The sequence below is a fragment of the Choloepus didactylus genome, chromosome 14 (genome assembly GCF_015220235.1).
Source record: "Choloepus didactylus isolate mChoDid1 chromosome 14, mChoDid1.pri, whole genome shotgun sequence".
NCBI lineage: Eukaryota > Metazoa > Chordata > Mammalia > Pilosa > Megalonychidae > Choloepus > Choloepus didactylus.
The window spans coordinates 36,067,661-36,081,340 of NC_051320.1; the positions used below are offsets into that span (position 1 = coordinate 36,067,661).

Here is a 13,680-nt window from a genome sequence, read left to right on the forward strand (position 1 = left end):
ACATGGTCTCTATAATTAATACAGTTAGAACTGGACAGTCCTTTAAAAAATAGCTAAATGTCCCTTTACTGTGGCAAAAATCTTGATTTTTCATCAGGGTTTGAAGAGCTATAAAGAAACACAGGTAATCCTAATATACTGCCTTATGCAGTACCTGCTCTGGCATGTATGCAAGTAATCACTTAATAAATGCCTTTTCATAGAAAACATACAGCTTTTTCTGTTTTGCTTGATACACTGATTAACTATAGCTGCTCATGGTTCATTCTGTATCTAGGATATGAAGGGTTTGGAGAGCAGTTGTATAAAGCACTTACCTCTTTCCTCAACAGACAGATAATATATATAAAAGAACCCATACCCAAATTATAGAATTTTTATTGTTTTCAAATACTATACAAAAAAAAAAAAAAAGACAGTATGTATATCTTGATTAACAGATCCAGAAATAGTCCAAATTAAACATGTTCTTTCTCATTTCAATAGTTTGAGTTGCTAAAATTGATAATCCAATTAATGAATTTTACTCTCTTCCACTGATTACTTGGGCCTTCTGGGCATAACAATTCCTGCTTACCTACAAATTGCATAAATTAAGGACATTCCTTTGGGGGGGGATATTTTCAAAGATTGTTTCTCTCATTAACTTCTTAAGTACTTTAATATCCGAGATTTCACTCTCAAGTTACTCTTTTCTTATAGTGCCAAACACGAAGCACAATAAAGTAACCAAGACCTCTCTATCTATCATGATCTTAATAATTACTCTGTTCCCAATTTCTTAAATATCTGGGAATTCATAATATTGAATCTACCACAAAGGCCATTTTGAATAATGTTTCCAAGTCCATATGTTTATTTTTCTAAATTTCTCCTCACTCTACTTTTTATTACTTTTAAGAAACAGAGAACATTGCAGTAAATAATTTTCTAGCGAAGTGTCAGCAGATGTATAGAAAAGTGATTCTCCAATTTTTCTTTCACCACCATCCACAACACCCGTTTCCATATACCCACTATACTTCCCACTCCCATTTCTATCATTTTTTCCCCATGTGGGCAGTGAAGAGATTTGGAGATATTTTACTCTACTAAAGAAATCACTGTCTTACTCCATTAGTTTTGCTGAAAAGATAGTAACAGGGCAGGACACCCAGGAAACAATGTGATAAATGATCTGGGGATAAAAAAAAATTTTTTGAAAAACTAGTTGGTAGAAAAAAATAACTCAGTTATATTAAGTAATCACAAAATTCCTACAAAAAGAGAGATGTATATGGATCCACTCTTCTGGGACAATGCTTCAGTTACCTTTGTCTCAAAGCCTCTAGAAAGAAATTATTTAAAATATGTTAGTCTGATACCATTAACTAGTGGTTTAAAGCTGATAGTGAAAAAATTTCCTTTTTAGCACAGACACCAGTTGATTCTTTATTGCAATAAGCTGTTTCCAGATCACTGGTCTCAAAAAAATTGAGACCTACACTACTGGTACACAGAATTTATTAAGCTTTTTGCATGTAATAGAGCATAGTTCAAATTGCATCTAAAGTGCTAACAAAGCTCTAGCAATCAAGAATGGCAAGTTATTTTCTTACAATCAACGCTGTGGTTTTTTAAATTTGGTTTTCATAAGATAATTTATCCTGAAGTAAACCTAGTCATGCTTTAAAAAAATGCTCTAGGTCACTCCAAGCTTGGCAATTAACATTTGGCATAAACAATAATAAAACAATCACAACTTGATAAATAGCAAATACAACATCGTAGGCCATAAATGTATACAGCATAAAGAAAAGGTGGTATTGGTTAGGAAGCAGTTATTAAAGTACCTTAGCCTCTGTGCAGATACATCCAGAGGCTTTGATTCTTTCAACCCCCAATACTCAGTTTTAAAGGTGGAAGGCAGTGTCTATACTATCATTTTACACTTTCTAATACATTGAAAACATCTAAAAATAAATAAATAGAGAGTGAGGACTTTTTTTGTTTTTGTTTTTTTTTAATGCATTACATCCTCAGAAGTTATCACCAACCCAACAGTACAAAAAATTTTCAAGTTATATTGGTTGTATAACTTTATGTGCTTCTGATTTTAAATGCTGCTAAATGAATTAATTGAAGACTTAATGTGAATTAATTTTAGGCTTTTTACAGTTACCTAGACCTAAAACACTCAGGCTTTAAATTGAACATTTAATGAGAATGTTCATATTTCAAATCCTACCTTTAATACAATATTCTATCTCCCCAATTTACCACCGAAATTAAAATTCTAATCTGGTGAGACTAAGTTAATGAGTGCCGCGATAACTAATACACAGAAATGGCTCCTGTCACACATGATGATAAACAAAAGATGCAGAGGTTGTACTCTCAAGTCAGTGTATTTTAAACTACTGTACATATTAGCACTTACAAGCATAACAAATTGGATGTAGAGCTGATTTACTTAGTCCAGTGTCTTCAACACCCAAGATATGTCCCTCATACCAAAAAAGCGTTTATTCAAAAATACTTTTTGTAGCTGACAGTTCTTCCCTTGGAGGTAAAGAAAATTACATCAAAACTTTGAATAATAAGGATTCAGAAAAATTACAAGAACAATTTTAGGTAGCAATCAAATATACAAAGGTTCAAAGAAGAAAAAGGAAAATTTTATAGAAAACAAAGATCAAACTGGCATCCCAAATCCAAAGCAATTTTGCTAAATAGGAAAGAAACTATGACAACCCGGCAGCTTCTTAGATCATTCTAGTGAGTGTTCCCAGATACTAATGATGTTTCCTAAGTAAAGGGCCTAATATGCACATTAAAGGGTGTTTCCCAAGAATAGAAGTGATATTAAAAACTTTTTTTTACCTACTATTTGGTCAAAGGAATATGTAAAGCTAAATAAAAGCACATCTGGTGTAAACATATGGCAATGAATGTTGACAAGATGTGCTTGGATCTCGCTTGCAGCATCTGGCAGTGGATAGCAGAACAAAGGGTAGGAATCTCACAGGCCCTCTCGTGTCTGTTCTGTGAGTGGTTCCGTGGCCGTGGCACTAGCATTTGCAGTCGAATTCAAGACTTCTCCGAAATCACCGCCAGCAGGCTTGGTTCCCCCTACTTTAGACTTAAAAAAATTTTCAAAAAGGAAAAGATATCATGAAACATTAACTTAACTGATAATTTTGCTTTAAAGAACAAATAAATCAAAAATTTAATGGTTCAGTGATTGCTACATATGTATAAAATTTAGTACTGCTTTAATGTTCAGTGAGGTTTAGTAATAAAGCGTACACAGTCTTCCCAGCTGAAATATACAAATTGGTAAATTCCACCATCATCCCTTTTTCCCCCCATCTAATTGTTCTTCACAGGGAATTCTGCCTGAAGAACTTTGTAAAGGCTAGTATTCTAAAATAATTTTTTGAGTTTTTATACTTGGATAATACTTTGTATTGCATCAAATTGTTCATTCAGTTACACTCATTCAAGAAATATTACTGAGCACAATAAAGAAGAGAAATATATGTATTTTCTCCCAGTTACATTGTAAGCTTTCTAACCCTTTACTACTTAAAAGTGTGAGCCAAGGACCTCCAGAATCCTTGGAGTCACTTAGGAGCTTGTGAGAAATGCAGACTCTCAAGCCCCTCCTTCCCACTCACCCACCCACAGAATTGAAATCGACACATTATTTAACAAGATCCCCAGGTGATTTGTAAGCATATTAAAGTTTGTGAAACACTACTTCAATCTCCCTGGCCTGAAACGTCAATAAACTTTTATTGGAATGAATACAGCTGCCTAAACATTTATGCTTTTCAGACCCCTTACACATAACGTATCATTTCATCCTTATCGAGGCTAATATATCTATAGGCTTTCTCATTGCTTTAACATCTCATGACTGGCCAATAGGCCAGCTGACTAAAATTAGGAAAATACTCAATAACCAAGAGTGCAGAAGCTTACAATGGGGATTAAACTTGACTGCTCTTAGAGACAGGTTAATAATTGGAGCCAAGTTGAAATCCTTTCTCACATTCTTTTTGGTCTCCCATTCAAAACTATGCAGTACCCTTAAATTGCTTTTGAGAAATCTGCATAACTTGTATCCATTGTACATTTATTAAACACATTTCTTAATTATAAGAACATGTTAAGACTCATTGTAATTCAACATATTCAAAACTGAGCTCCTCTCCACAAATGGCCCCTTCTTTATTCTTTGTTAAGATTTTAAACGGCTGACACCCTAAACGGAGTTGTCCTCGCTCCCTCCCTCTTATTCCATTACCAATCAACCAGTAGCTTCTCTGCTTCTGTCACTTCTAAATATCTCTAGACTTGGTTCCACTGCCACTACTTTAATTCATTCCATCATCCTTGGCCTGGATTACAACTGCCTGCTCCCATTCAGTCTCCCTACCTCCAATCTTTCTCCCCTTGGATCCGCAGGAAAGCTGGTGATCCTTCTAAAATGCACATCAGAATGCACCGCTCAGGCGCTCCCCACTGTCCTAAGGTGAAATTCTTTAACATGGCCCACCCACTCCTCCAGCTTCACCTCTAGCTCAATACAGCTAGCTATGGTGAACTTTCTAGGTATTCCTCAAAAGGGGCCCAAGGCTTCAAACATTGCTATGAACCTAAAGGCCTCAACTTGTATTATCACATCTTCTAGAAGGCCTTCCCTGACCTTCCCTAGTGCCAAGCTAGGTCAGGAGTTCCTGCTACAGATTCTCACATTCACAGGTTCATGGAGCATACATTCCAGTGGCTACTGAATGAACAAGTATAGGATTGCGTGTACAGTATGCATCCTTGTAGTAAAATGTTTACACATTTATACATTTATGTAGAAGCAAAAAATATGTATTAATGTTTGTATGTACCAGAAAAAAAGATCCAGGTCACTGTACAGTGTTTGATTTTCTTTCTATAATCATACCCTGCTTCTGTAATTTTAAAAAGATGCATTTAAAAATAAGTGACTTCATTACACTACTCAAAGACTAAATCTGAATATTTGTTTTTAAGCTGATTTATATAAAAATTTTAAGATACTAGCATTAATTATCAGAGTTAGTTTAGAAAGAAATGAATATATATGCTTCTATTCCCAAATGTTTTTCACTGTATCTGTGGAGACATTATACAGCAACTACCACAATTTGGTACAGACTTTGTATAGAGTGTCAGGCAGTAGATGGGAACTAGATGATCTTTTAGGTCACTTGCAATCCTGAGAATTGATTTTGTAGTTTTGAATATAATCTTAAAGACATTACAATTTACAAATTAATAAACCTAATCACTATGGGGAAATGTTCACCTTCACTAAAATCAAAATGTTATAAAACAGTGAATCTTCAATAATGATCATCATGGCATAATATATTATAATTTTAAAGTATCCAATAATTGAGGATTGCACAATCAATATGCATTACAAGGCATATGCCAGCAGCCATTAAACATAATATTGAGGAAGAATATTTAATGATATGAGGAAATGTTCATGATGTATGGTTAATTCTTGGTTAAAGCTTAAAAGCATAATCTCATTACATATATGTCTCACTGTCTCTGGGTAGTGGAACCAAATTTTTTCTTTTTTTTTTTTTTTTTTTTTTCTTTTCTATATTATTTTTAGTTTTCTATGAGTTTATATTAAATTTTGTCCAACTAAAGAAATATTTGAAATGAATAAAGCAAAAGGTAGCACAAACTTTTCAAGAACTCTTACTCTGAAAATTACACATTTTGTGTCAGCGCTTAATGTGCTTCCATGCTACAACATATACATCAGAAAACTAATTAAAAGAGCATATAACACATTAAATGTCCATTAATAATTTAAGGAATAAAGTTCTTTAAACATTTTTAGAAGAAGTATTAATATGAATGATTTACCCACACTAAAAATTAAGGCACCAAACAAGACAGCAAAAAACCCCTATTCATCTCTCTACTTGCCTTTAAGTTTTCAACCTTTTCTTCAAATGATTTGAAAGTCGGGGAGTTTCTATGGGGAGAAAATAAAATAAAATAGTAAAATTACAAGCACTGGAGAAAACAAGCTAACGATTTTTTAAACGTCACCAGATGATTGTATTTCTCTTCACCAAACATTACACCAGTAATATTTTTATCCATTACCCTTAATCAGGAAAAGAACAGATATATTTATTTTTGCCTTAATCCATTATTAAAATGTAAATGTCAAGACAAATTAAAACCACTTTAAGAAAATTTTTGGATCAGAAAAATATCTCATCTGCAATGAAGTTTAAAAGCATCCATCCTGTATCTCATGTGTGCAGGCACACACACATTTATTTATTATATAAGATTATCAATTTCTGTTCTAATACTTCTACAATCATACTTTTGGTTCCATGAAGATCCAGTCCTAGACAAAGGTGATACAGCTATAGTCATGTTCATGTTCAAGGAGAGGGAGCAAAGTCAGGTAAATATCAGTTCTGCCACTTCCCCAGCCCACTTGTCACAGTATAAAAAATGCCACCATTAGAGCCATTTAATATCAGTTAAGGTACTGTGTCCAGAGGTCGTATTTGAATTCACGCTACCCAGAAGGTTTCCTAGAGGAGCCTGCATCACCCAATGAGGAAAATCAGACCATAGGAGGTTCCACAACAGGGATTTTGACCCTCAGAGAGATGCTACACAGGAGGGACAGAAGGGAAGGGAGGAAAGGAAGGGAGGAGCGGCTTTGCCCACTACACACAGCTGCCCCAAAGAGAGCACCTGGAGCATGCAGGAAAGTCTCTCCCGTGCCTTTACATTCATCCATGTTAACTAAGGATGAGAGCAGCCTTTGTCTCTCACACGCAGGTTTCCAAAGCTTTTATGCTGTGCATCTGACCTTGGTTGTTAATCCTACTACCAGGATGAAAAAAGGTAAACAAGGGAACAAGGGTTTTCCTCTGTCCCACTCTGAGTGGCAGAAAAGTTCAGCCATCCCATCTCAGCATCTCTGGGGAATTTAGCAATGCAAATTCTCAGGTCCCACCTCAGGCCTAAAGATTCAGAAATTCTAGGAGTGGGGCCCCCAGGCAGGGTTTAACAGCCCTCCAGGTAATTAAATTAAAGTTTAAGTCAAGTATATTACTAAAAGTCCTCAGCCAGTCTAGAGAGGTAAGGTGAAATGACAGCTTGTACCAACTTGCAACTGCTTACTGATGAAAAAGAACAGAATTAAATCACAGTTCGCTTCAAATGTCACAGTGGGATGAGGGAAGTGAAAATGGGGAGGTGGAAGAAAAGGATGTGGGACTAAACCTAAAGGAGAAGAGATGGTGAGACCCACAGATCTATGTAAAGGGAAGGTTTATTAGATGAGTGGTGTCCATTTTGTCAAACAGATTTCTGATATGGCGGAACTTACAGGTTTATAAAATAAAATAGAAATAATAGTTCTTAAATAAAAGAACCCACAAACATTCAATAACTCTCTTGTACCCATCCCAACATTGTTGGAAGAGTCACTGAAAACAGATATGGTGTTAGATACACAACTTGTTTGGAAAAGAATTCTAATTCCCTACTTAAGAACAGTTCAAGTTAAACATCTAAATAAAGAAAGAGAAAGCATAAGACCAACTACATTTTATAAAATATACTGTACCTCATAGCAGGCATGCTAATTGAATGTTGAATGGAGCGTATACTAAGAGGCAGCATTAAAAAGAGATAGAAATGAAATTAGTTTAGTGGTGATTAGACATTATAAAAATTAAAACTTAGCTTTCTAGGAGCTTTATTCTTTTGGCACCAAGAACTATCTACTTTTGAGGTGGAGGGGATCAAAATTCTAACATAACCTACTTTTATTCATGAGCCAATTTCAAGATAATCCAAGTAGTTGCCATAAGACATAATAAAACCTTGTATTTTTATAGCACTTTGAAAACTGTAAAATGCTTTCACCTGTATTTGTAAGGCATACAGGATCAAGGCTCAGCAAGTAAATGGTTTACCCAAGGTCACAAAGCTAGCGAACAGCAGAATCAAGGGTGGAACTTGAATCTTCAGGACTCCTAATTCAGTGTTCACCACCTCCCTCAAAAATAAGTGCACATATACAAGCACACAGGTACGTACACACGCACACACAAAAGCGAGGCCAGTGAAGGGTTCCTGCAGTCATCTCTGCCAGATATTTGTTCCCAGACCAGAACAGGAAGGTTTCAAAATAAATCATTTATGCGACAACTTTAAGTGATTTTAAAACAATATATCACTCCTTAGAAGTACTAGATATTTTCTAATAAGAGACCCTTGTATTTCATCCCAATTAAACTAAATGTTCTAAAGGCCACTCAATTAACATTTGGCTCCCTGCTTTATCAGGACCAACTTCTCACTAAAAGGCAATGCAGCCCACTGATCATTCAGGTTCAAGGTTTTCAACCCTCAGCCATCTCCCATTCACCACCTGGCAAGATGAGAGGACCTTAATTCCTGGGCTCAAAAAAATCACTGCTTTCTTCTGATAGTATTACTATGCTTATAATATTTTGATCACTGACACAGCAATATTGGTAATATATTTATATCTATATCTATCTATCTATCCATATATATATTTTTTTTCCCTGCATAAATTGACTAGGTCAAGCTACTAATTCTCCATTAAATTTAAATATTTTGTGAATTTATGATTTCATTTTCTCAAAGACTCAGTTGCTACAGATGGATAATGTGTTTCAAAGGTATTTCCTCCAGTCGATCTTTGCATTAATAAGTGATGATATGGAGCATTAATCTTGATAAAAATCAAAATATGTTGTTTTGATAAAATATATTGTCTTGATAAAAGCAGTGTGTTTTATCAAGACAATCAGTAAAATATTTGAGCATCTTCATACTTGATGCCTTAAATAACACAAGAAAAGTTCCATGTAGCTCAGTATGCTCTATATCCTACAATGGGGGTGTATGCCTGGGATAAAGGACCATATTATGGAAAGAATTCATTAATTCTTTTCCTACTTCATCTACTGCAGTGTGTTGGTCCCATATGTGAAGGACAGAGATAAACAGAAAACATTTTCCTTAGTTTACAATACAAGAACTGCCCTTCCTCAGACCCTTCGAAAGAAGCTGCCTTGAACAGCCACACCGCCACGAGCCACCTTCCACCATCACCAGATGTGATGACCAGATCAGTGGCACCACCCACGGCAGCTAAACCCCCAGGGTACCAGCAATCTACAAGTGGTTTGGACTAAACTTTAAAAGGAAAAAAAAAAAAAAGGTGAGACAATTAACATTCTTTCCCTAGGATTTTGTAATTAGAACACTAAACCACTGGATCAGTCAATGATAGGTACTTAAGCTGGAAAGTCATGTAGATTTAGATGTTGACTAAGCCATTTTTCAGCCCTTGTGCAAGCTACAAATATGCAAAAAGAGGACAGACTAAAAGCAAAAGAAGGAAGAAAGGTAGAGCAAGAAAATGAGGGAAATGTACCCATGCAGGGTACAGAGCTGGGTGGGGGAAGGAAAAGAAAAAATTGAACTTCCTTGGTTTCCAAACTGATGTCTAACAGCTTTCCAGTCAGCAGTGCTGGTTTGGATGATGCCAGGACTAGCATCCTTTCCTCTCCTTGGATTATAAAAGAACTCTGTATCTCATGCCACAAACCTCCCCTTTTTAGGTGAACTAATTTACATAATTTTCTGATTCTCATAAACAAAAGATTCTTCATTAGAAAATTCATTTTGGCAAAAATTGCCAAATTCTGGCAAAGGAAGGTGAGTCGTGATAAATTGCTTGTCCTGGACTCATACATTGAATTCAATGGTATCAATATAATGAGGAATATGTGGATAAAATCAGTGAAATTTTCAGAAATCCATAGCTAATTCAAGTCACGATCCCTAAGCACTCATGCAAAAGATCATTTCCTCCAGTCACAGTTCAGTTGGGTTCTATGCCCTTTTGACCAGCATACAAGCTAGTTAAAAGGGAATAAGACAAAGAGAGAATGAAAGAAATGATCGTATCTGTGAATTCGAGATATATCAAGTTGACTGGGAATTTAACATCAAGGGTACAAATTGATTCAGGTTCATTTTTTGTAAGAAATGAGTCCTGATGCCAGAAACACTGAAAGAAAAAAGATTTGTAGGAACTCACTTGGAGTTATCAGTAGATGGAGAACAAAAACAAAAAGGCAGCAGAGAGCTATGCATGACTTTAATCAAAGGAGTTTCTATGAAGAAGAGATATAGTAAGAGATGGTGATGGAGCCCCAATGCAAGGGGATAACAGGAGAAGAAAGGAGAAACTGATAAATAGGGAAAACAAGAAGGCACTCAACAATGTTGGAAATGGAGATTAATTTTTTAAATATTTATTTTTACATTATTACTATAGAAAAGGTCTACAGAGATGCTGCCAAGAATCAAGGCAGAATTTGATAATCTGAGTCATTTAGCTCATAGTTATTAAGCACCTGCCTATGACATGAGTGATATGACCAAAAGAATGCTGAAAGTATCACTTCGGAAATTCTAAGAATTTGGGGGTGGGGACGTGGGGGACTTTAAGGGTAGAGAGAAAGCAGGATCACAATAGAATTATAGTTATTAGTGTTAAGTTACAATCAGCAGCAAAGGACACCTAAGAGTTTAATCTTTGAGTAACATGAAGAATATACGCTTAACTGGTAAAATACAAGGAAAAGCAAGGAAGTGATGCCTGAGTGCCACCCAGGGCTGCACTCATGTCCGAAGTGTGGCTCTCAGCCTGGCAGTCTCAATATCCTTAATCCCAAGTGTTAGTTTATTTATTAACAATGCAAAATAAAAACTGCTATGTCTAACAAATGCAAGTTGGCAAAACGAGTATATTTTCTCCTCCTGTCCTCACAATTACGTAAAGGAATGGAACTACCGAGATGCTAGGTAAGCATGCACTCAGAACAGAGGGCAGAGCTGGATGGACCATGTATTTCAGAGCAGCAGGCAAAGAAGCCTCGTGCATCCATGTCCATGTGCTGCTGGATTTGGCACATGCCATCTCTGCTGCCAAGCTGCCTCTCCTCAGACAGGGCTTGGGTCATCGGGGCACGATTAGCCTCTGTGACTCACATGATCTAAAAGAGGTGTTTTTTTCTTTATATATGTGAACACATTAAATTAGGTTACAATCAGGACCTACTGGCCTAAAAATGCTTTTCTTTTAAGTGACTCTGCCCAACCCTTTGGTCCCTAAGAACCAATTCTAAAACTAAGCTTTCAAAAGGTAATGTTAATTCTCTCATTTGCAAATTTTAATCAAAAGCCTTACTTTAATTTCCACATACTGATTTACAATACATTATTCATTAAAAGCAGGATGGAAAACAATAAAGTATAATATCAATTATATTTTTAATGAAATGAAAAATGACTTGTATGAGAAGCTAAAAAATGAGCAAAAAATTTGTTTCTGATGAATTAATAAGACAGAGCAGATTGAACCATACTTATGTAATTTGCTTAATCTTTTTAAAGATACAGAAAAAGGACAGCAATACATTAATAGCCCTTACACATAGCAAATACTTTGGTGTTTTATTTCTACATATATATCACATTTAACATTATTTTATAATTAGGCACTAATTGGGCTCTTCCATTCTCAACTCATCCCTAGTCCCCACTTTCTTCCTCTACTCCACTCAAATATTTTAAGGTCTATCAGAACAAGAACCACATCTGGTTCTTTATTTTATCCTCAGGACTTGTCTTTAGTGGGCACTTGAATATTAGCAGAACGGGTTTTATCCCTGAATGCAGTTCTTAATTTATGGCTTATTCACACAACTCATGCATTTTAGATAAAATTGTCTTAACAGTTGTCTGAAAAATTAGGCTATTTTAATTGAAGCCTGAAGATACAGAATTACCTTTGCAAAGAATTTTTACCTCACTTTAAGGATTGATTTCTTTAAAAACATAATTTTAAATTTAAATACTTCAACATTTAGAGTTTACATAGTCCTATCCTATAACTTATTTTGACTTCCAGGGCTAATGTCACTAAGACAACTGGGTCGTATAAATACCTGCGTGCTTACTTAAGAAGGCAAATCACTAGACCCTGGCAAGTGAATGCTCAAGAAACTAATTTGCATTATTAGGGACAGAGATGAAGACCACCATCTGATCCTACCTGCTTACACTCTAAAGACCCTCCTCCACCTTACTTCCCTCCACCAACTAACTGGATGGTGGAGACTCCTCACAGGAGAGAGAGGAGAAAGGTTTGCTCAACAATATAAATACCCCTTCTGTAAGGCGTGATTTGGGGTGACATCTTTTTAACGTGCTTTCCTTTTTGGCCTAGTATACTTTATTTTTCCTTTTGCAAACCATGACAACTTTTGCATGCACAAAGAAGATAGTTAGAGTAAAGAAATAATAAAATATTAAAAATCATAAGTAAAACAAGTATTAAAAATGCAGAGTAAGAAAAAAAGTGCAGAGTAACTTGTATAAGACTGCAGACTAACACTATGAGGCAGCACATGTACAGGCTATTACAGCTACAATAATGGGACCCAGGTGAAGAAAAATTCCAACAGCCATTACTAAAGCACCAGAGAAATACAAGCATCAGAAACAAACAAACAGAGTAATACATTAAAAGGGAGGAAGTTTGCATGCCATGGTAAAGCTGCTTCCTTTTACAAAAAAAAAAAGTCAAAATCATTTCCATATCTCTTGAGCAACATCAAATAATTCTTCTTTCAATTTATCCATTACTCATGGTATACCAAGAAATCCTCCCCTGAAATTAGGAATGAGCTACAGAAAAAGATATTCCAAAAGCAATAAAATTATTTAGTGGACAAACACAACCACCCAAAGGGGCTTAATAATCTAATTGTAGCACACTTGTTTACACAACTGCTAAACTGCAGTGATGGTTCAAACTCTCCTTACCTAAAAGAATGTGAAAAGGCTTGCAATCTGCAAGAAGCCAGAGTAAGCATTAAAAAAGAAAGAAGTTCTGGTAAATCTAAAACAATTAAATAACCTATTTTTAAAAAAATTTTTTATAAGGAAAAAATTTTATAAAGTTTTAACTGGATTCTAAAGTGCTACAAATTCAATTAGCAAAAAAAAAAAAAAAAAAAAAAGAAATAGTGGGAGCGCCTAACAGGAGTACATGTATTTGTCAAAAAAGTTTAAGAAAGCTAAGTTTAGCACAACTATGCTTAGAATGAGGATAGTACACATATAGTGAGCAAATAATTTAGTCCTTTTAGTACACAGCAAAGTACAATACACTGATTGACCAAATTCATTCAATCAACAAAATTCTGGTTGTAAAACATACTCTCTCGACAAACGAAAAACTCAAAGCCATGCAATCTGAGGCCTGTTTTGTTTTAAACACAAATCTTGCATGCCACAAGAAGCAAAGCTGATTTAAACCATATTTGTCATTTTCAGCACTATTCTAATCCACATGGGGAAGAGCAACAAAAGTATGGTGAAGTGATTTTACCAAAATGACAAGGATAACTCTGCAGACTAATCTAAAACACAAATGCAAAATAAAAAGCAACAGTTTACAATCAAAATTTGGGCCTAAGCATGAAAGGAGACATGGTTTACAGATTAGTGCCAACTGGTGCACAGATGAGCATGTTGCAATCA

The 13,680-nt window shown here is 35.3% G+C and overlaps 1 protein-coding gene across 8 annotated transcripts in view; it reads right to left on the reverse strand.

Moving 5' to 3' along the window:
- Window positions 1-1,404: 1,404 nt before the first annotated feature.
- Window positions 1,405-13,680, reverse strand: part of TPD52 (tumor protein D52) — a 105,857-nt gene continuing 93,581 nt past the window's right edge. For 3 of the 8 annotated variants that reach the window (XM_037803580.1, XM_037803576.1, XM_037803577.1), the window contains exons 5-8: window positions 12,961-12,987; window positions 7,649-7,690; window positions 5,974-6,022; window positions 1,405-3,121 (exon numbers count right to left, since the gene is read on the reverse strand). In XM_037803580.1, coding sequence (XP_037659508.1) covers window positions 3,002-3,121; window positions 5,974-6,022; window positions 7,649-7,690; window positions 12,961-12,987 — 238 coding nt within the window. In that variant the 3' untranslated portion in view covers window positions 1,405-3,001. The remainder of the gene's footprint in view (window positions 3,122-5,973; window positions 6,023-7,648; window positions 7,691-12,960; window positions 12,988-13,680) is intronic. The other 5 variants (XM_037803581.1, XM_037803582.1, XM_037803578.1 and 2 more) reach the window with 5 other exon arrangements.